At 31.4% G+C, this 21,966-nt stretch overlaps 1 protein-coding gene and 1 long non-coding RNA gene across 3 annotated transcripts; both read left to right on the forward strand.

The window, feature by feature from the left end:
- The first annotated feature begins 3,516 nt into the window (after window positions 1-3,516).
- On the forward strand, window positions 3,517-9,534 carry LOC135847172 (uncharacterized). The gene is made up of 2 exons (XR_010559103.1): window positions 3,517-8,190; window positions 8,311-9,534. It is a non-coding gene; the product is annotated as an uncharacterized LOC135847172 (long non-coding RNA).
- Window positions 9,535-16,088: 6,554 nt separating this feature from the next.
- LOC135847180 (uncharacterized) lies at window positions 16,089-20,703 on the forward strand. Of its 2 annotated transcripts, none has more exons than XM_065366617.1 (2): window positions 16,089-16,639; window positions 18,365-20,703. In XM_065366617.1, exons 1-2 carry the CDS (start codon window positions 16,596-16,598, stop codon window positions 20,466-20,468), a joined length of 2,148 nt encoding a protein of 715 aa, XP_065222689.1. In that variant the 5' UTR covers window positions 16,089-16,595; the 3' UTR covers window positions 20,469-20,703. The 2 variants fall into 2 exon arrangements, with proteins under 2 accessions (XP_065222689.1, XP_065222699.1); XM_065366627.1 differs by having other exon boundaries at window positions 16,090-16,643.
- The last annotated feature ends 1,263 nt before the right edge of the window (window positions 20,704-21,966 follow it).

The following is a 21,966-nucleotide window of genomic DNA, read 5'->3' on the forward strand; positions in this document are numbered from 1 at the left end:
AAACTTTCTTGCCTGGTACCCAAGCTTTCGATTTTCAAAAGTTGTGATACGAAAAAATGAACTTTCGCATGAAAATCTACTTTTTTACAAAAATCGTTCTGGCAGCCGAACGTTTATACCACACTGACTTTGTGAGGAGTGTTTTAAAAATGAAATTCTTCAAGGAATTCAGTGCTGCCAAGAGATCGGCGCTAAAATGCATTGTTGTCTTATAACGCGCGTTTGAAGTTGTACAGTCTTTTTTGAATGACCCTGTACTAGAAAGAGAAGGTGTTCTTGAAGTAACCGGATCCCATTCAAAAATAATAGTGATTTTTACTCAGCCAAAAAATACATTTTACCTATAGAATTAGGTAAAATTTATTATTCTCATAGTAAAATTTATCAATCTCATAGTAAAAATCACAATATTTTTGAATGGGATTCGGTTACTGTTTGAAATAGTAAAAATTATCCATACTTTTTTTTTCCGTGTTGATTTAAAAAAAAGGGGGAAAATATGAATATAATAAGACTTGAAAAAAAATTGCATAAGTAATAAAATTACAAATAAAAGAATTCAAAAAATTACTTACTTACTCCTTACACTAAGGCACTATAGCTTTATAGTGCCGAAACCCGATTGGCAATTGAGGTCGTCAGATTTTGGGATATGACTATCAGAATAAATCTGACGACCTCAATTGCCAATCGGGAAGTGCAACCATTTCATCCAATGGTAGCATCTAAAAAAAAAAAATCAGTTTTCTCAAGTGTATTTTGACCCAATTTCAAGACCCCTGTCTTCTAAAATGAGTCAGTGGTTATTTTGCTGCACATAGGGATAAATACGTTGTATTTTGAAAAAAAAAAATAATTTAAAAGTAGCTAATTCTAATGATTTTTGTCAATAAATCATGTAAAGTTCCCTGGGAGGCAATTCTAATTAACATTTGCTAAATTTTCCAACCCATGTGTTGGTACATCCTCCCACACTTTCTTTACTAATAGTGTAATAGTCCATTACACAGTAAATAATGTGGAATGTGAATGGATCCAAAACCATCAACACACTGATGTTATTGTCCCATTAACAAATCTCATTATTTTTAATTATTTGACTTCAAAAATTGGAAAAATATAAATAAAATAAGATTTTAAAAAAACATTACATGAGTAATAAAGTTATTAATAAAAAAATGCAAAAATTACTTGCCCCTTTCTCAAAAAGTGTTTTTTTTTTCATACAACACGAGTAGACTTCGGAATTTTCATCCAAATTTAATTGTAAAGGAAATGAAATAATTTTTTCAAAAAAGAAAAATAATTCACTTGATTGTACTTATCAAAAAAAGTATAAAATGTTAGCGTAGATAAATATGCTGGGTTATGAAAAAAAGTGTGTTCAGCTATGACAGATTACAAATGATTAACTAATGATACAAAACTTTTGTCTCAAACAAATCACAAAGTTAAAATAAACATTCCAATAACCAGTAAATTGTCAGTTTGTGCCAGTACACCTTATGGCTCCTGGCACAACCAGCAATTTCTGTTACATAACTTTACACAAAATTTTAAATTGAATGTTTGGTTAAAACTTTATCTCAATAACTTGAACATTGTTATGGTTATGAATCACAAAACGTTACAGTTTAGCCAACAAAAATGCTGAGGGAATTTGAAATACAGGGTTCCCAATAATTACTTTGAATTCTTGCAATACATGTAATTTTAAAGGTATTGGGCTGAATTTTTAGTTTTTCTGATTTGAAAAACACTAACATAAATGGCAAGCTGAAATTTTTAGGTGGTCCAAAAATCCATCTGTAATCTGCATATGTATATTATGCAATAGATCTTTGTTGAATTGAATGGTGGTGCTTGATGCGGTATAAATATATTTTATGTAATAAGTAGGTACATAATTTATTTTTCAAAAAAATTTTTAAATAGGTACCTCCATAATCGTCTCCTAAATTTATTTGTGGCAATTTGAAAATTAATCAGCAAGAGACCATTAAAAAAATTCATAATTATTCGATTTTAAAAAAAAGGAGGAGGGAAACATAAATATTTTATGTAATAAGTAGGTACATAATTTATTTTTCAAAACAATTTTTAAATAGGTACCTCCATAATCGTCTCCTAAATTTATTAGTTGCAAAAATTTAAAAACTAATCAGCAAGAGACCATTAAAAAAATTCATAATTATTTGATTTAAAAAAAAAGGAGGAGGGAAATATAAATGAAATAAGACTTAAAAAAAACATCATGTAACAAAATTACAAGAAAAAAAATTCAAAAAATTACTTACTCCTTACATTGGGATTGAGCTCAGGACTTTTTGAAGTGAAACCGATGGTGGCCAAGACCCTTGTCCTCTAAAATGAGTCGGTGGTTATTTTGATGCACATTGGGATAAATACATTGTACTAATATTTAAAAAAAAATCATTTAAAGGTAATCCTAATGATTTTTGTCAATAAATCATGTAAAGTTTCCCAGGAGGCAATTCTAAGTAATATTTTCTGAATTTTCTAAACCATTGGTGTTGGCACCTCCTCCCACAATTTTGAGGCAAAAGAAGTTTGGCGATATTTGGAGGGAAAATAGAAACTCAACCCATTTCTAGGTACAGTTTTTTTAAAAAATTTTTATTGATTTTTGAAGAAAATTTAAGTATTTAGTAGATCATGTTTTGCAAATTAATACTTTGGTATATTTGTAAGAATGGGAATGCAAATTTAAAAAAAACATACTTTAGTAGGTAAGAATAAAATAGGTATTTAAGCGTTTCTGTAAAAAAAAAAGTGTATGTACTTAATTATGAGTCACCTCAATAATTATGGGTAAGAAATTTCAAAATCGAATATTGTAATTTTTATTATTAATCGGTTCTTAACGAAGTACCTACCTAGGTACTTAAAACACTATTCTCGTAGCATCAAAAAAAATTTCCACAAAAAAATTTACATTTGAAAGCTTTCAGAAATAATGAAAATTGGTTAAACAGTTGATTTTTCTATGAAAATGTGTTAAAAAGAACATTTTCATCCATACTTATGTACTTATTTGGTTTTAATCTCCAATATTGGTTTTTTCTTCAAAAATGTTGGCATAATGCAATAATGAAAATCACGCATTCCCAAATTTTGATGATTAGAAAAATACATCTGATAAGCAACTCTTTTTTGGCGGCTGCATTTCCACTATCAACTTTGGCCAAGTATTTATAGATAGTGGAGTGTAGTAGCAAAAAAAAAAAGTAGGTAGCACAACTTGAAAATTATTCTTGTCTGTGCCACAAACCACATTGAAAATTGACCCATAATAAAGACCTGTGACCCATAATTGAGATACTTTATCCGAGTTTTGTATGTAGGTAGGTACTACAAAGCATAATGAGATTCTCTTCTCTACCTATTCATTCTCAATCAAATCAGTGCATGAGTTTGTTATCAAAAGATAGAGAGGTTAGACCAGATTTTTTAAAAAAAATTGTTTTTATTCAGGTACATGATTTTTAAATGAAAATTTGTTATTAGGTAATCAAAATTTATTATGTATGTACTTACATGAGTTTAAAAATGAATTAATATGAGTACTAAGTTGGTTTCTCACCTCCAATTCATGGAAATGAAACAATTTTTTCAAATAAGTAAGTAAGAGAAAAATTAAATTAGTGAATAATTTGTCAATGCAGAATTAATTTCAGTTGAGTGTTGTCACTGAAATCTGTTGGTTATTTTTACCTATTCACTTGACTGTAAGTATGTATTCTAATTACATATCAAAAAAAGTATAAAATGCTGATTGAAAGAAATCTGTACAAATTTGTATTGTTGAAAAGTAGATATAGATAGTTTTCCATATCTATGAAAATTACATTTCTTATCAGGATTAAACTAAATCATTCCGTGTGAATATTATTTTTATAATGATGGTGATCCTGATGGTTTATTTATTTGAAATCACTCACCTTCACTTGCATAATATCCAAGATGAAACTTGTAATCACTTTTTCTTTACACTAGGTAATCAAATTTCAAAACCCATACAATATGTACAGGGTGCCCAGAAATATCGAGTACCCCTAAAAAAGTTTTCTACCAAAATACTTTGGTTGGTCACAGTGAATGATAATAATGATAGCACATGATTGGTTGTTGGACTGGAGAGATAACATTCCACCAATCATATGCATCTATTTCACATTGCCAAACTATTTTTTTAATGAAACACTTTCTTTGGGGTAGGTACTCGATATTTCTGGGCACCCTGTATATGAATAGATAGGAGAATAAATTCCATTCACCTAGTAGGTACCTAACATCAAATTTGAATAAAAACACTTGGTCAGAATCAAGCTAAGTAGGTAAATATTTTTAAATAGGTAGGTAACTACATAATCTTCTCCTAGATTTATTAGTTACATGAGTTTAAAAAGTAATCAGCAAGAGACCATTTAAAAAATTCATAATCAAGTATTTGTTTCAAAAAATAGGGAAAATATAAATAAAATACGGTTTGAATAAAAACATTGCACAGTAAAATTACAAATTGAAAAAAATTCAAAAAATTACTTAGGTACTCCTCACATTGGGATGAACCCTGGAGTTTTGTAATGAAGTTTCCATGAACCACAAAGCATAAACCAAATTCTTGTCCATACTCGTTCTCAATCAACTCAGTTCATAAGTTTAAGAGGTTGGACCAGATTTTTAAGGAAAAAAGAAGTTTCCATTGCACACAATTTTAAAATAAAAATTTGTTGTTTGGTAAATGTAATAGTGGATCTCAAAATGTACTCTGTACTCACATGAGTATGAAAATGAATTTGATATGAGTAAACTTCATTTTCATCTGAATTCAGTTTCAAGGAAATGAAACAATTTTTTCAAATATAAAGAGAAAATAAAATTAGGTATTGAATACTTACTTAATTTGTCAATGCAGAATTATTTTTTAGTTGAGTTCTCTGAACTCTGTTGGTTGTGTTTACCTAAACACTCGATTAAGTACATTACCTATATTGAAAAAAAGATGTTTAAAATTTGGATTGAAAAAATTTGTACAAATTCATATTATTAAAAAGCAAGTATTATTAGTTTTCTAAATGAAAATGACATTTTTATTTTCTTGTTACAATCAAACTAAATAAAATAATTTTGTGTGAATATTTTTTTCCCTGATGGTAATACTGATAGTATGTGTATACTTATTATTTGAAATCACTTACCTTCACTAGCATAATATCCTAGGTAAAACTTATAATTACTTATCCTTTGCACCAGGTTATCAAATTTCAAACACACAATATATAAACAGATAGGAGAATACATTCCATTCATCTAGTAACATCAAATTTCAATAAAAACACTGCCACAATCAAGCAAAGCAATCTAGTTTCATGGTAGATAACACTCTACATTGAATGCAAATCAAGTTCAATCAACTGGTAATCAAAAGAAAGAGAGAGAGAGTGTGTGAGTGCTAAAAACAAGTTCAACACAGTCTGCACCTCTGCCAATATGCTTTGAGCTATCTAGCTGGTCATCTTCTACACCAGGGTAGATAAATCAGGTGCTTTTTGGAACAAAATCGACAGTTAAAAACAGGATGCAAAGTAAAACACCCATTTAATCCTTAACAATTGCATGTTAGCATAAGTTTGTCACTCAAAACAGGATGCATTATAGCATAATTTACAAGTACCTCGCATTCGTGTAAAATAAGTTGCCTATTGAGTCTGATGCGTATGCGCAGTGTAGGATTCAGTTTCAATACATTTTCAAAGTTTACTTGTGCTCACATACCAGCAATATCATTTGCATAAAATGCAAATCTCTGTCCTACCATAACACTGTTTATTTACACAGTTACCTTTTTACCATGACCATGACCACCGTCGAGTGTCTACGTATCTGTAGTTTTGATGTAAGTAAGATAATTTATTCATACAGACACACGTTTTAATAAAGAAGGGAAGGAGAGTATGTAATTGAAAAACAAACAAGATAAATATTTCAATCAAGTAGTTTAATATTTTTTACATACATACATACTTAGTATATGTGTACATATTACAATAAGTGTAGATAGGTGATTAATACATAATGTATTTTCAATTTTGAAGTGAAGTGAAATAAGTACATTTATCCAATGTGTGTGTTGATTTTTTTTCAAATTATTCAGTTAAATCTATGTGAGCGGCAATTCTTCCCTATTGACATACCTGATCAAATTTCTTGTGGAAACGTCTTTTATAAAAGACCTGATTACATTGAGTACATTCCGGATTTTGAATGTTCGCCACAGTTGTAATTGTATTAGTATTGATGGTATTGGAGGTGGTAGCTCCAGAGTTGGCTGGTTCTTCAACAGTGACAGTGGTAGTTGTGGGTACAGTTAGCATAGTCTTTAATAAATGTCTTGATTGAGGTCCTGGAATATTCGAGGAGGAGGAGGAGGAGGAAGTTGTCGGCTCAGCATTGAACTTCAAATCATTGAGCCACTTCTTAAACTTCTGCACATGATTTTTGGTACACGCATAATATGCTTGAGCAGTGTTACTAGGTTTGTGTGCATCAATTACTAAGCATTTTTCGAAGTCAACGTTCTCAGGCAGTTCCTTAGCCCTAGGACAGATAGGACTCAAGTCCACAATGATGTTCTTACCCAGCAACCACTCCAGAGCATATTTTTTTGGGCTCCTTTCTCATATACTTTAGTGGTGTTTGCAGTCATTTTTTTAAGTAGGTGAACAGCAAGATCCAAAGTCCAGACTCCCTCATTCCATGCGATTCTGTGAAGGTTGTCCTTTAACCACAAGTTATAAAATTATGCATTTTTGTCCAATTTTTCGAATTCATAGGGTGATAAAATTGTTAGGTTAGTTACAGTCTCTTCAGGGTTTCTAGATACAATTGCAATTTCTTTGATTATAAAATTGGCATGATTGTCACGAAATGTCTACATATAAAAAAAAAAAAAAAAAAAAAAAAAAAACAGATTGAAATATTTAGTAGCTGATAGCAATTTGTATGTACCTACGTAGTTATTGAAATATTTAGTAGCTGATAGCAATTTGTATGTACCTACGTAGTTATGTTTTAATTAAAAATTACCAACCTGCATATCCAGGATAAATTCCCTCTGCAGGACACTTGTAGGTGGCACAAATATTCTGGGCTTTGTTACTGGTCTGCTGTATGGAAGTATTGATGAATTGACAGATGAACCAAAGCCTCTGGACCCTCTTTCAGTAGGCGGCAATTTCTATTTCAAAAAAACATTAAAAATTTCAATTTTTTAAAAATGGGTAGGTAGGTACTTATTTTGTTAATTTATGAAATAGATAAATCAAGTTGAACTTACAATTGCCTGACATAATGTCAGATGATAAATCCGTTCAACAATGAGCTGCGCTATTTTATCTCCCTTATGGAAGGTAAGCAATTGATTGGAAAAATTAAACATTATTACACAGACATTACCTCAAAAATCTGCATCAATTACACCTCCTGTGTAAAAAACAAAATTGATTTCTCAGATTTTCACGACAATTTTTTTTGAATTTTAGTGAATTGGTGAAAAATTGTAGGGAAAAAATTTAAGATTAAAAAAAAAACTTGAACAACTCCATAGGTAGGTATGTACTTTTTGTTAATGTGAATCGACACACAAATTAAGAGCGAATGGGTGGGTCCTGACTCGAGTATATTTTTTCCAAATATTTCAAATGATTCATCCTCATATAAAATTCTCTGATGAAAAACTTGACGTGAGTCTAATTTTTTGTGAGCACGCAATTAGGTTGTTGTCAACTAATTTTCACTTTTCCTTCCTCATCTTTTTCTTACCATGAAAAAAAAACATACCATAGGTATTTTATCATTTTCATACACCTTTGAAATAGGTAATGTAAAGGAAAATTTCATCTTGTGGTGAATATCTTCCTTTAAAGGTTACTTGGTGCGCTTTTTCATATCCAAACAGTTTACGTGTAAAATTATTAGAAAACACATATGCTTTTTTTGTGCCACATCCACGTCGTCTTCTTACAGTACTTGTATTTAAATTTGAAAATGTTTCCGAAATAATTGTCAACGTGCTTGTAAAATTGGATGGATCAAGAGTTAACAATGTGGAGGAAGAACTTGAATAAATTGGGGTAGTGGTGATTTCACTGGTGGTGTTGACGACAGGTAAAAATGTTGATGACAATGACGTTGATGTAGGTATTGAAATTGTAGAGTTGAAACGAGTATAATTGCTGGTGCTGTTGGTGACAGTAGAGGTTGAGGCGGTGGTGGTGTTCATGACAGGTAAAAATGTTGATGACAATGACGTTGATTTTTCAGGTATTGAAATTTCAGAGTTGAAACGAGTATAATTGCTGGTGCTGTTGGTGACAGTAGAGGTTGCGGGGGAGGTGGTAGTGGTGATAATAGTAACAATATTCATTCTTTCAGACATTGATAAGGGTTGAATTGATTTGGTAGATTGATCTGTGCTGGTTTTCAGTGTTGAAAAGTTTGATTTTTCATAAATTATATCTTGGTTTGGTATTTCTAGAATAAATTTTGAAATCAGGAGCACATTCAAAAGAGTGAAACTGTAGACACTCGGCGGTGGTCATGGTCATGGTAAAAAGGTAACTGGGTAAATAAACAATGTTATGGTAGGACAGAGATTTGCATTTTATGCAAATGATATTGCTGGTATGTGAGCACAAGTAAACTTTGAAAATGTATTGAAACTGAATCCTACACTGCGCCTACGCATCAGACGCGATAGGCAACTTATTTTACACGAATGCGAGGTACATGTAAATTGTGCTATAATGCATCCTGTTTCGAGTGACAAATTTATGCTAACATGCAATTGTTAAGGATTAAATGGGTGTTTTACTTTGCATCCTGTTTTAAACTGTCGATATTGTTCCAAAAAACGCCTGATGTATCTACTCACTGGTGTTTGTGTGCAAACTATTCGCAATGCATTATTTATGTGCCTTCCTAGTCACTTATCAATGTATGTGGCCTGTGCCAATTCACGTTTTGTGCCAAAAACTGTAAAATATGACAACCCCTGTGTTCTATGCCTATTCCTCAGATGAAAATCCCACATAATGATAGAAAATGTCTAAGAGTTTCTAATCTTCACTTCACCACTAGTATAATATGTAATCAGTTGTGCTGTCTATGATGCTACATAAATGTAGGCACCTGTAATAAAACAGTTTTGTCATTATTAATTTTATATCTCAGAGGTTGCATTACAGCTTTTCTGATGAAGATAGAGTGGGGATATAGGGAGCCTGACTTTTCCTTGTATTGTGACAGAGATTTCGTAAAAAAAAAGGTCCATTAAAGCAGAGGCTTCTAAAAATTATTTTTATATGTATTATTTTATATTTTTGTTTTGTTATTTTCTAAGTTTGCTTTTTTTCCAGAAATCGTATTTTTTCTTCAAGTTTAGAATTTTTGATTAACTATATTTAAAGACTTTATGTTTGTAATAAAAATAAATAGTTATTGAATATTTAATTTTTTGCGATATAATAATGGAATAAAAGCTAAAAATTTACGTCATTGGGTATGGTAGCATTTTGGCTCTACTGTATCACATACCAAAGTCCACCTGGCGTCGAATAAGTAGGTATAAATTTCGATAAACCAGGTATACCTGTATCCTCATAGGCTATACTTATTAATCGCATGACAAATGTAAATGAAGACAGAACACCGTCAATCTAATTAGTAAGTCTAATTAAAAGCTTCAGAGGCGATGACCATTGCGAGGCTGAAATCTTTAGCCGTATGCTAAAAGCTTGACAGATGTAGTTTTAGTTTAATTAACCAAGCATTCTGTATCTTTGGCTACATCGTGTTAAAGTTTTCTAGAGGAACACATTTGTTTTCGTCTGAGCTTCATAATTATCAACGTAATTAATGGTAAATTTTGCTAAAATTTCAATCTACAGTAAAACCGAGTGAAAAGTTTTAGCGCGCGAAAACTTATTGTTGCAAAAGCTTTATTGATCGAGAGCGGTTATACACACGTAAATATTTTAAAACGATAAATGTGCAAGTGAACTGACAGAAATTCAAATATTTAGAAAGTATCGCATTAAAACGTTTCTCGGCTTATTTCGAAATACAAAATATTCCAAAGCTGGGGTGACACTTTTTGGTATACTTATTATCTATGTAGGTAAGTATCGTTTGCAATAAAAACAACCAAAGGATAAGGAAAAAGGTGTGTAAAGCGACACGATGGTCATAATTTTGTTACTCTCTGATTAAACGCGAAATTTATTTTTCGTGTTTGCAAATTACTCTATTAAGATAAACAAAAACCAACTCAGTTGCCAGGGCGATATTCGCGCGTATTAAGCGAGTCAGATTGGAGGGTAGGGGGAGATGAGAGTGATTTTTGGATACTTGCCAACGACGTATCCTATCCTTTAATTTTTGCATTTATCATCTGTTTTAATGAGTTTAATTTTCGGCTTCTTTATTATTTATATTCGCGCGTATTATCCGGATCGTAAATTTGTTTTGCCGTTATAGGAAGGGTTGGCTGATTAAGGAAGGTGTTTTTTTGACGTTGGATTCTGATGAAAGACTGATCGTGGAAAAGGTAGGTGCTGGTAAGTATTTGCTAAACAGAGTTCGAGAAAATTTTATTCTGTAATAAATTGAAATTCTCAATTGGCGGCCATTTTGAAAATGTTCAAATTTCAAATCTCAAATTTTTTGTGTTACCTACTTATTTTTGATTTTTGTTTCAAATTTATTTTCAGTTTTCAATTTTAATTTTAGTTTTCTGTTCCGTTTTCATCTTTGATTTTATTTTCAAAAATTGTAATTTTATTTTTATAAGGTTAATTTTCAATTTCATATTCCATTTTATTTTATTTTTTTCGGAATTTTCAGTTTCAATTTTGATTTTTGGATTCACTTCAAGAATTTTTGGGTTTAGTTTCAATAATACATTTTTCATCAAGCTAGTTTTCAGGATTTTTAATTGGATTTTCAGTTTTTGGAGCTTATTATTTCATTCTGATTTCCAAGTTTTCAATTGCATTTTCAGAATTTTTTATATCATTTTCAGAGTTTAATTCAAGTAGGTAAATTTTGGTTGTTCACATTATTTTAGGAGGCTCTCGCTTTGCTTACCAAATTTTTCATTTTATTTTCAGAATTTTGCGTTATGTTTTCAAAGTTTTTGATATGTAAGTATAAGTTTCATTTTTAGAATATTCCGTTTTATTCCAAGTTCTTGAATTCATTTTCAGTGTTTTTTGGTTTCATTTTCTCTTTTTGATCTCATTCTCAGTTTTTGATTAAAGTAAATACCAATCATCTTAATTTTTAAAATTTTCATTTTTCTCATTTTGAGTTTATTAAGTTTTCAATTTTGTGGTTTGAGTTTTCAATTTAAATTTTTTTTTAAAAACTTCATTTTTAGTTTTTGATTTTAAGTTTTTCATTTGATCCTTAATTTTTGATTTCGTTACATGAGTTTTTGATTTCATTTTCCACTTCATTTTCAGAATCTTCAACTTCATTTTAGATTTTTACTCTATTTTTTGGAGTCTTAGGTTCTTTTCACTTTTCATACTTAGTGTTTACCTAAATTGTTTATCTTGGAAATTTTTGGCTTAGTTTTATGTTTTGAGTTTTATCTTTAGTTTTTGATCATATTTTCATTTTCTAATTCTATTTTGAATTTTGGATCCGATTTTTTGGTTTTTCATTCTGTTATTAGTCTTTAATTTGTCTTCAATTAGAAGTATGATTTTCAGTTTTTGTTTTTTGGTTAAATTTCCGATTTTTTGACTATTTTTGATTTCACCCTCCCTGCTGAATTCTATCTTAAGAATATTCTGTTAATTTTTTATTTGAAAATTTCCATTTTTGTTCTTGTTATTCATTTTAATTTTATTTTTTAAAATCTTTTTTTGTTTTAGAGACGATGTTTTGATTATTAGTTCTCCATTCGATTCTCAGTTTCTGATTTTAAACCTATAGTTCGACTATATTTGGTTCTATTCTCTGTTCTTTTTTTTTCAAAATTTTAAATATCACTTTCAGTTTTTGTTTTTATTTTTTTTTATTTTCAGAATATTCAGTTTCATTTTTCATTCAAAATTTTCAGTTTTTTCATGGTTTTTCAATCTATTTTTAGTTTTTAATTTCATTTTGAGTTCTTGATCCGAGGTTTTGATTATTAGTTCTACATTCGATTCTCAGTTTATGATTTCATGATCAGGCTTTTTTGTTCTATTCTCCATTCTTTTCTATTTTTTTTTCAAAATTTTCAATTTCGTTTTCAATTTTCAACTTTTACAGAATTTTTAGCATCACTTTTGTTTGAGTTCATTTTTGCTATTTTTGATTTCAATTTGATTTTTATTTTCAGTTTTTTGTCTAATTTCCAAAATTTTGAATTTGATTTTGCATTTTCCAGTTTTTTTTTTATTAGGTACCTGTAGGTTCTGAAATTTTATTCATCATTTCATGTTTTTATCAATTCATTCTTTCATTCAGTCTTTTCGTCTTTCTATCTTTCCATCCTTCTGTCCTCACGTCTTTTTGTCTATTCTTCATTTCGTTATTTCATCTTTTTGTCATTTCATCATTTTGTCATTTCATCTTTTCGCCTTTTTGTGTTTTTATCTTTTCATCATTTTATTTTGTCATTTCATCTTTTTGTCTTTTCGTCATTTCGCCTTTTTGTCTTCATCATTTTGTCATTTTGTCATTTTGTCTTTTCATCTTTTTGTCTTTTTGTAATTTTGTCATTTTATCTTTTCATATTTTTGTCTTTTCACCTTTTTGTCTTTTTGTCTTTTCATCATTTTGTCATTTTGTCTTTCTGTAAATTTGTAATTTTGTCATTTCGTCTTTTTGTATTTTTGTCTTTTCGCCTTTTTGTCTTTTTGTCATTTCATCATTTTGTCATTTTGTCATTTTGTCATTTTGTCTTTTTGTAATTTTGTAATTTTGTCATTTCATCTTTTCATATTTTCGTCTTTTCGCCTTTTCATCTTTTTGTCTTTTCGTCATTTTGTCATTTCGTCTTTTCATTTTTTTCATCTTTTTGTCATTTTGTCATTTCATCTTTTTGTCTTTTTGTCTTTTTGTCATTTTGTCTCTTTGTAATTTTGTAATTTTGTAATTTTGTCATTTCGCCTCTTTTCGTCTTTTCGCCTTTTCACCATTTTGTCTTAATCTTTTCATCATTTTGTCATTTCATCATTTCATCTTTTCGTCTTAATTTTTTCGTCATTTCGTCATTTTGTCATTTCATCTTTTTGTATTTTCATCATTTTGTTATTTTGTCTTTTTGTAATTTTGTCATTTTGTCATTTTATCAGTTTGTCTTTTCGTCTTTTTGTCTTTTCATCTTTTCATCATTTCGTTATTTTGTCTTTTTGTCTTTTCGTCTTCATCTTTTCGTCATTTGAGTCATTTCGTGTTTTTGTCATTTCGTCATTTCGCCTTAATCTTTTCGTCATTTTGACTTTTTGTCTTTTTGTAATTTTGTCATTTCGTCATTTTGTCTTTTCATCTTTTCATCTTTTCATCTTTTTGTCTTTTCGTCTGTTCGTCTGTTCGTCTTTTCGTATTTCCGTTCATAGTTTTTCTTCGAGTTTTGTGTTAAAATTTTTGGTTTTTTATTTTGTTTTCTGGTTTTTATTTCATTTTTGCAGTTTTAAATTCATTTCCGATTTTATTTGTACAGTTTTCGATTTTTAGTTTTTCATTAATTAGGTACTTACTAATCTTCAGTTTTGATGTTCATTTCAACTTTGATTTGAATTTCCAGATTTTGATTATTCTTATACGCAGATCAATTGTCTACACAATTTTAATTTTAATTTTTGATTTAGGTATCGATATTTTTAGAATTTTTAATTTCATTTTCTGAATATTTTACTTTGAATGCCTTCTTTGAGAGTTGATGTCTTCCAGCGGTTTCTCCAGGGTTTAAATTTTTTCTGGATGACTTCTTAACCAAAGATAAAAGTCACCATGGAAGGTGATCTCTCCTCATTTTTAAAATTTCGAATCAGAGCATAGAGTATCCTGAATGACAAAACATTATTTGTGAAAACAACAATAACATTATGAAAATCCAGGAAAACTAGTAATAAGATTAGAATCCCTTTGGTGCTCATCGTAATTATACTTTGAACCATACCTACTCGTATGAGAAATGAAAACCCTTGGCCATTTACCTTCGGGAAATTCGACTAAAAACAAGCGACTCGACTCGACTGTACAATTCGAGTCAAACATACTCGTTATACTTATAACGATGAATGAATGAATCAATAAAGAGACGTCTGTTTGGGCCACTCATAACATAAAGTCTTCATAGATTCGTCAAGGTTGTATTATTCGAGTACCTTCACTAAAAAAAAAAAAAAAAAAAAAAAAAAAAAGGAAAAAGTCATACCAATGGTCAAATGAATTCGGCTCATTTTCGCAAATATTTGAGTACCTATCTGTCATTTTTTGTACTCGATAAATAAGTATAGAAGGGTCTGCCTCTAAATTCGGGTAGGTAGGTACACGAGAAAAAAAGCTAAAAAATAAAACTCGCTCGGTGAAAGTGTTCAATTGAGACGAAATTCCATTTCGACTGCTGCACAAAATAAAATAACTCGTAGGCTGTTTTTTTTTCTTTTTTCTTCTCCTTCCTGTACGTCTTCGTCCATCTTGCACGAGAGTACCTTTTCAAGTATCTCGCTAACCATTGTGTGTTGCAAAATGTTGACAAAATTTATCAGACGTTTGCTTTTGAGATTTGTATCGGAATTTTATTCAGTTTGACGATTTCGGCTGACGAGAGAAATAAAAAGCCTTCGAAATAAATTTCGTGTCAAGAGCTCGACAGTGTAATTACGTCGAGACGCGAGCAACGTGCTATTCGAATTTATTTAAGGATTCGTTTTAAGGAGGCGAAATTTGATTTTACGATGAAATATGGCTATTGGTCGTGATTCTTGCTAAGTTGACCATGAGGTGGTGGTTTTTTTTGTTACCTTTTTTCATTTAAATTTCTAGAAAGATTTGAATTTTTGGGAAAAAATTCAAACTTTGGAGGAGGTCTCGTTCAAAAAAATCTATTTCATGTAAGATTTCAAAAATCGATCTTAGAACAGCTTTTTTCAATTTTTTTAATTTTTAAAAATTCGTCAAAAATCCAAAAATAAACTTCAGCCTTTGAAATACTCGTATTGGCCATGAGAGTCTTATGTTCTTTCAATCTAGCTTGGTTTCGTTCAAATCGAAGCAGAGGTAGGTACATCAGCTCAAAAGAATCTGTTATGAGCTTTCTGAACGTGAAATACGTACCCAAGTAAGTAATTATCAATTTTACAACACTAACACGCGCCAGCTTCGCGAATAAATTTCATCCCACAATTTTGTATTCGTCGAATCAACTTGTATTAGAGTTTATATAGTCGACACCGATGGCGATGAGTTGTAAAGATAAAGATCAACCAACCAACCACACCACACGTCTGGTGGTTTTTCGATTGTTTTGTTATTATGTACTCGTCGTACAATATCGTTATCCTGCTATAATCCCCTATTGGCTTTGGGAGTTTGTTTTAATAATCTTTGCTCGAACTCGTGTAATTGTTACGTGTGGTATATGGCAGCGAGGTCAACGTTTGCATCAGTAAGTAATAGAAAGTGAGGTGCGTTGTATCGAGTTTGAAAATATCATTACTTAGGTGTCAAATTTTCACTATGCTCAATACCTAGATGGAAGTTTTAGGGTCTTATTTCCATAAAATTTCTCTCTTATTTGATATTTACGATGAGTAAAAAAAATTGGAATTTTCATGCACTCCGAAGACGTAGTTTGAAAATAACCAAAAATGGATCACCAAATAAACAGGGCTGTATTAGAAATCCTTCACAAAAAAAATTTGAACTGAAAAATGAACGTAAAAAAAAAGTTACCGATTCGAATTTTTTCACCAAAAATTTAAAACTAGAACTTGAGTCTGAGAAAGGAGAAGAGGTGATTTTATATAGACTAATGAAAAATCAAATTTTTTAAAATTGTACCTATAAGTGAACATTGTCTTTGTTTCTCGAATAGAATATTGTTTCAATAAATTGAACAAACGCTGCCCATGTTGATTGTACAAAAACCTATCTTTTGTACTTGAACAGAATGTTGTCTGTGAGTGTGAATCATTCCTCGTCAAATCAGACTAGTTTTGAGTTTGGGTACTTTGATTTTTTCAACTTTTTTTTCGAACTGGGGTGAATTGTCATCACTGACCCATCTCCATCAACTTTCCTTGGCAGGATTTGTTTTTGTCAGCTTTCATCTAGCCATGATCAGGGTTATCGAGAGTCAATGCGGACCTGACGCAAATAAGTACATATCACTTTCCTGAAAACACTCGTTTTTAATAAAACATAGTTTTACAAGCGAATCGTCGGTTATTTTTTTTTATCTAGTGTTAGTGATAATTGTCCCCGGGCCACATTTTACCGTACTGATTATAGGATACCTTTGCTAATACATTCTATTCGTTTCAAATTTAATAGAGTGTTGAAGTTTGTACATGCTAGTTAACTTTCGGGGCGATCATCAGATTTTTGATACATTGTAAGTAAGTACATTTTAATTTTCTAAATTTGAATTATCGTTTAAAGCATATTCTGGGATCTTCATGGTAGTATGTAGATGTTACTATAGGTATGTGAATAGATTTACGAATTTAAATCAATAGGTACATTTTTTGTAAGTCGATTTTTTTATAATTCCTATTCACACTGCTAGCATCTTGGGATAACCTATGACTATATGGGTGAAAATTCCCAGAATAAATACTACTTTTTTTGATTCTTTTTTTCTTTACTTTTCCTGAATCTTAAAACCGATTTTGACGTGTTGAAAATGATTCCTCAAGTCGCCAGCTACATTATTTGACAAAAAGATTTATATTTTGCCAGCATTACACCTAAAATATCAAAAAATTGTGTTTCGAAAACAGAAGTGTACCTTTGAGCAGGGATGGAAGATCGAACAGGAACGAAGAACGAAGGAACAAAGGAACAACCAGTTTTTGAAAGAAAGAACGAATGAACGAACATGCATCCTGGATAACAAAGAACGGAATTTTTTATTTGTCTTTGAAGAACAGAAGAACAGGAACCGTTCATCTGATTTTTTTACCTTGTTCCTGCTCTTCTTTTTTTCACTCTGTTTTTATTTTTTTTCTAGTTTTTTGTTTTTTTTTTTCGATCATTTTGGGATATTTTGGGTCAAAACTTGAAAAAAAAAGTCTTAAAATTCGGCCAATATGCAAAAAAAGTGTTTTTATTGTTTTTTCAATCATTTTGGGATATTTTGGGTCGAAACTTGAGAAAAAAGTACCAAAATTTGGCCCATATGCAAGAAATAAAATGGGAACGAGAACCAAAAAACATTTTAAAGAAAAGAACAAAAGAACGAAAAAACGAACCAAGTTTTATATGAGTTTTGAGAAAGAACGAAAGAAAGAACATGTGAAAATTAATTTCAGGAACAAAAGAAAGATGAAAAAAATTCCTTGTTCTTCCATTCTTGCCTTTCAGACCCCCTTTACGCTTTTCGTTCGACAATTTGTCAATGGTTTTTATTACTATTATAGGTTCCTGGAAAAAATTTACATTCTGCCAACAACTTTTCGAATGTAAAAATGAAAAGTTGAAAAACTGTGTTCATCATGATAACATGACAGGAAATGACGTTACTTTAGTAATCACATTGGAAATACAACGTTGGATAATTTTAAACCGGAATACAAAAATGATAGGAAATGATATCTACCAATGTTCAACTGTATTTTATTGCGACACTAAATAATTAAATGTGAAAAAATCAATTGGAGGTTTCAAAACAGGAAACGTTGTTTCCTTTAATTCTTATAAATGTGCAAAATTTCATATTGTCCCAGCTGAATCTCATGCCGAGATTTGACTCGTACAATATAAAGTGCATAGGCCTATGTTTTCATGTTAGGTAAATCTTCATTTTTTTTTTTTTTTTTTGGTTCAGAAATCATCCAGTGTAAGTTATTGCTTAAAATTTAAGCAATAACTTACACTGGATAGATGAAATTGTGTAGGTACTTGCCTGTATATGGTATCTTTAATCAATTAAGTAGAAAGGCTGTCTTGAGGGAATCGTTCAAATTTCAAATTAGTGGACCCAAACTTACCCATATCTACCTAGATGTAATTTTTTACGCAACAAAATGATCATTGAGTGTAAAAACCAAAGTTGAAAATGTAAGAAGACTCAAAAAAATCTCCACAGCTTTTGATACTGATTTTTTTTTTCAATTAGGGAATATCTGCACGGAATTCAACTCAGCGGCCTTCATTATCCGAATCCAGGAAAAATGATGGGAAATTCGGGGAAATCTTTATTGTTTTTATTCTTGATCGTTTTCCAACTGGTGAACGCGCCGGACTCCAGTCAGTGGCCATACTCGAGTACAACTACTTCATCAAGCGATGCATACTTGTTTGACAGTGAACTAGATGAAAAATTTGAAAAAGAGCCGAATACGTATTGGTCGGTTAGCAAAGCACGAGAGACTCTAATAAAACAAGATTGGGATTGCGGATTTCAGCTGGAAAACATTAGGAAGGCTGGATCTTATGAATTTGAAAATGATACTTACAAGACTACTGATGAAACACAAATTAAATTTAATTGGAGAATAAGCGATGATGATTTCGGTAGCTGTTTATGCCTAGCAGCAAATGACTTACGTGTAGTCATCAAAGAGTTGACTAAAACATTCAAATATGGAAATTGGTCAGTTGTTCCTAATGTGGCAAAAAAAAAACCTGACTTTGAAAAGAAAATTAAAACGTATATGAATCGTGCAGAGGTCTTCATCAATCTGGTATTTGAATTTGTCGAAACTATGCAATTTAAGCATGAAAAGGTGAACAAGTGGGAAAACACACGGCATACGAATCAATTGTTATTTAGGTTTCCCAGCTTACTGGCTCATTATATGATGGTTCCTTACCAATTACGTGAAATACCATCTACAAAAATTATTTCAACATTATTTGAAATTGTATCACTTGATTATGGTCATGGTATATATGCAGGAAGAAAATTTGGACCATGGCTCATCACTCAGATCTACAATGTGGGTTGTGACGAAACAATATATAAGAAAAACGTAATCGATGGTGAAGAGTATGGAAAAATGATGACGGAGATAGCATTACCTTACAGTGAGGTTCGTTTTGGTAAAGGACTTCATCGTGATGGAACATATATGTCTCGCAAAACGGTTCTTGGCTTCGAGTACATGAAACTGATGTGCCCGAGTTATACCATGTATGCGTACTCATTTGACAAAAACTTGGCTAATAAGCCTACACCACTACTGCACTGGAAAAGAGTCTCATCACTTCTACTTCATCCCAATATTAATCGTGGTCCTCCGGGTATACTACGCCATCGTGGTGATTTTTACTCTGATACTGATCCGGAAGCACCATTGGGTGGTAAAATCATGCCACTAGCTCGAATTTTGCGCGTTAATACACTCAAGTGCAGATTTTTTGTACGAGGGGTGACAGAAGGTCTTGGATTCCTGGAGGCACATTATGTTAAAGAGCACTTGGATTCCCAGTATTCGGTTCAATCGCGTATACCTTACAGCGCCGAATCCAATATTCCAATTCCGGATTTTAAATACGCCTACGGTTTGATATTTTCCACAGATCACGATGATTACATTGAACTGGGATCTTACTCCAACAGAGCTTACACATATATTTATTTTCCCACCAAAAATTCATGGAGCATTGTTGGTAGTTTAGGTCTGACAGAAGAAACTCGGCAAGATTTTCTGCTACAAAATTATGAATTACCACAATATGGCAAATATCGGGTATATGAGTACATTCGTTACTCACATCGTAATAAAACACATGTGCTCATAGATTTAGAAATTGATAACCGCAAAGGAGACAAGGAATTGGGCATTCGGTACAGTTTGGTCGATGTAGACCCTCATAAACTCGAACAAAGTAAACACGAACTGCAAGTTCTGAAAATTCCAACGGGGAAAATTGCGCGATTGCAGCATATTGTCAACTTGGAGAATTGTACAATCAGGACGATTCTGGAAGAAAAACTTCAGCGTAATCCAATGTGGCCAGATTTTGATGCTAACAAGACAATACTACCTTTGGATGAATTTGAGAACAGCGTTGATAAATGGACTTTGAATACACAGAACAATGTAGTGTCGTCATCGGTATCTGGTGAATTTATGTGCGCTGCTCCTCTGCCCAATGAGAAGGAACGCGAGTCAATTCGTGACGGAAAATTTGTCTTTGATGCTGACAATAGAAACGCGTATGTGCACAAGAAATATGTGTACAAGAAATCAAATATTCTGATATTCTTCAACTAATCAATTTTATTGGATGTATTTTATTTTTCATATTTTATGCTTATTGTCAGAGCTCAGTTCTAACTGAATATATTATTTGAATTTGAAAGTTACTTGATTTATGTTACCTATAGACGATTTTTATGAGCAAAAAAGGTAGATAGGTAAGTAGATATCCCAACAGAGTTAAATTGAGGTAGAAAACTGAAAATTGTTTACACTACCTGCCTATTTGTTAGTCTCCAAAACAATTGTTGGAGGTTTCGAGGGAACAAATTTTTGGATTTTCCAGTTTTACAAAAATTACAATAAAAAAGACCAAAATGAAGCTCACCGACGTATACAAACTTGGATACATCGACGTTGTTACCCTTCATCATTCGACCCCATTTCTAAAGACAAAAGTATATGAAGGTTTTTTGATGGGGGGGGGGAGAGTTTGACTGAATATTTGTCGACTGATATGGGTGATATACCAATTTGGCCCATTGATATCATATTTATTTGACTTGAAAACATTTTAATTTTCTGTTTTGGATTTTTGGAGGCTCAAATGTGATCTATTTTAAAACAAAAAACAAATCTGCCTGAACGAACGTTTCTGAAAATTTGATTTCGAGACGCCTAAACGATGTTTTTTGAGGAAGTTGAATTTGAAAAAAAAAAATACCAAAGCTCGAGCGATGCGAGGGCGAAAATTGCTGAAAATTCATCGTAGGTATTTTGAGAGAACTAAAATCGATGTTTTTTTTGTAGAAGGAAATTATTTGTTGGCTTTTGAAATTTTAGAATTTGAAAGATTTTTTTTGGGATGTTAATAATTTGGAAAAAGAAAAGAGAACAGGCCCAAGTGAGGGTTAAAACTCTTGAATAGCTTGTGAAAATTTGTGTTTTGAGTTGTAAAAAAACAGGGGTTTCTTTCATTACAGACTCTTTTTTTGCTGGGTCCTCAAGAAAGTGCGAATTTGAGGTTAACTGTCCCCTTCGCTCCCCCTCTCAACGGCACTGGCTCATGTTACTCAAATTTGAAGTCTAATTGCTCGAGACTGCATCAATTTGAAGAAAATAATGATTTCAAAAATTTTCGCCAAGAATTTCATGAACATAAATTTGAGCTGTTGGCAGCTCAATTTTCAAACGCTTACAAACATTTTGGAGGTGTTTTAAACATTCGAAACATATCCAAGTTCCAAGAACCATAGGTAAGTAATTTTTTACAATTATGAAACTTTTGTGATGACTGATGAGATTTGCAAAAAAATGGTGGGGAGGGGAGAAGGGGAGAGGGAGTACGAACGAGTCCCTAAATTTTGATCGAAATGTTTTTTAGAAAATGGGCTCGAAGTCTCCTCCCCAAGGAAAATTTCAAATCATGGATATGTTTTTCGTTGAAATCGATCGGAAGTTTGGAGTTTGGAATGAAAATAAAAATCTGACAAAATATCATAAAAGTCATTTTTGATAGTTCTCTGTAAGTTGAGCTATTTACTCTGGGATTTTTCCAAGTTCTTGAAACTCA

This window comes from Planococcus citri, chromosome 1 (genome assembly GCF_950023065.1).
Source record: "Planococcus citri chromosome 1, ihPlaCitr1.1, whole genome shotgun sequence".
Lineage (NCBI taxonomy): Eukaryota > Metazoa > Arthropoda > Insecta > Hemiptera > Pseudococcidae > Planococcus > Planococcus citri.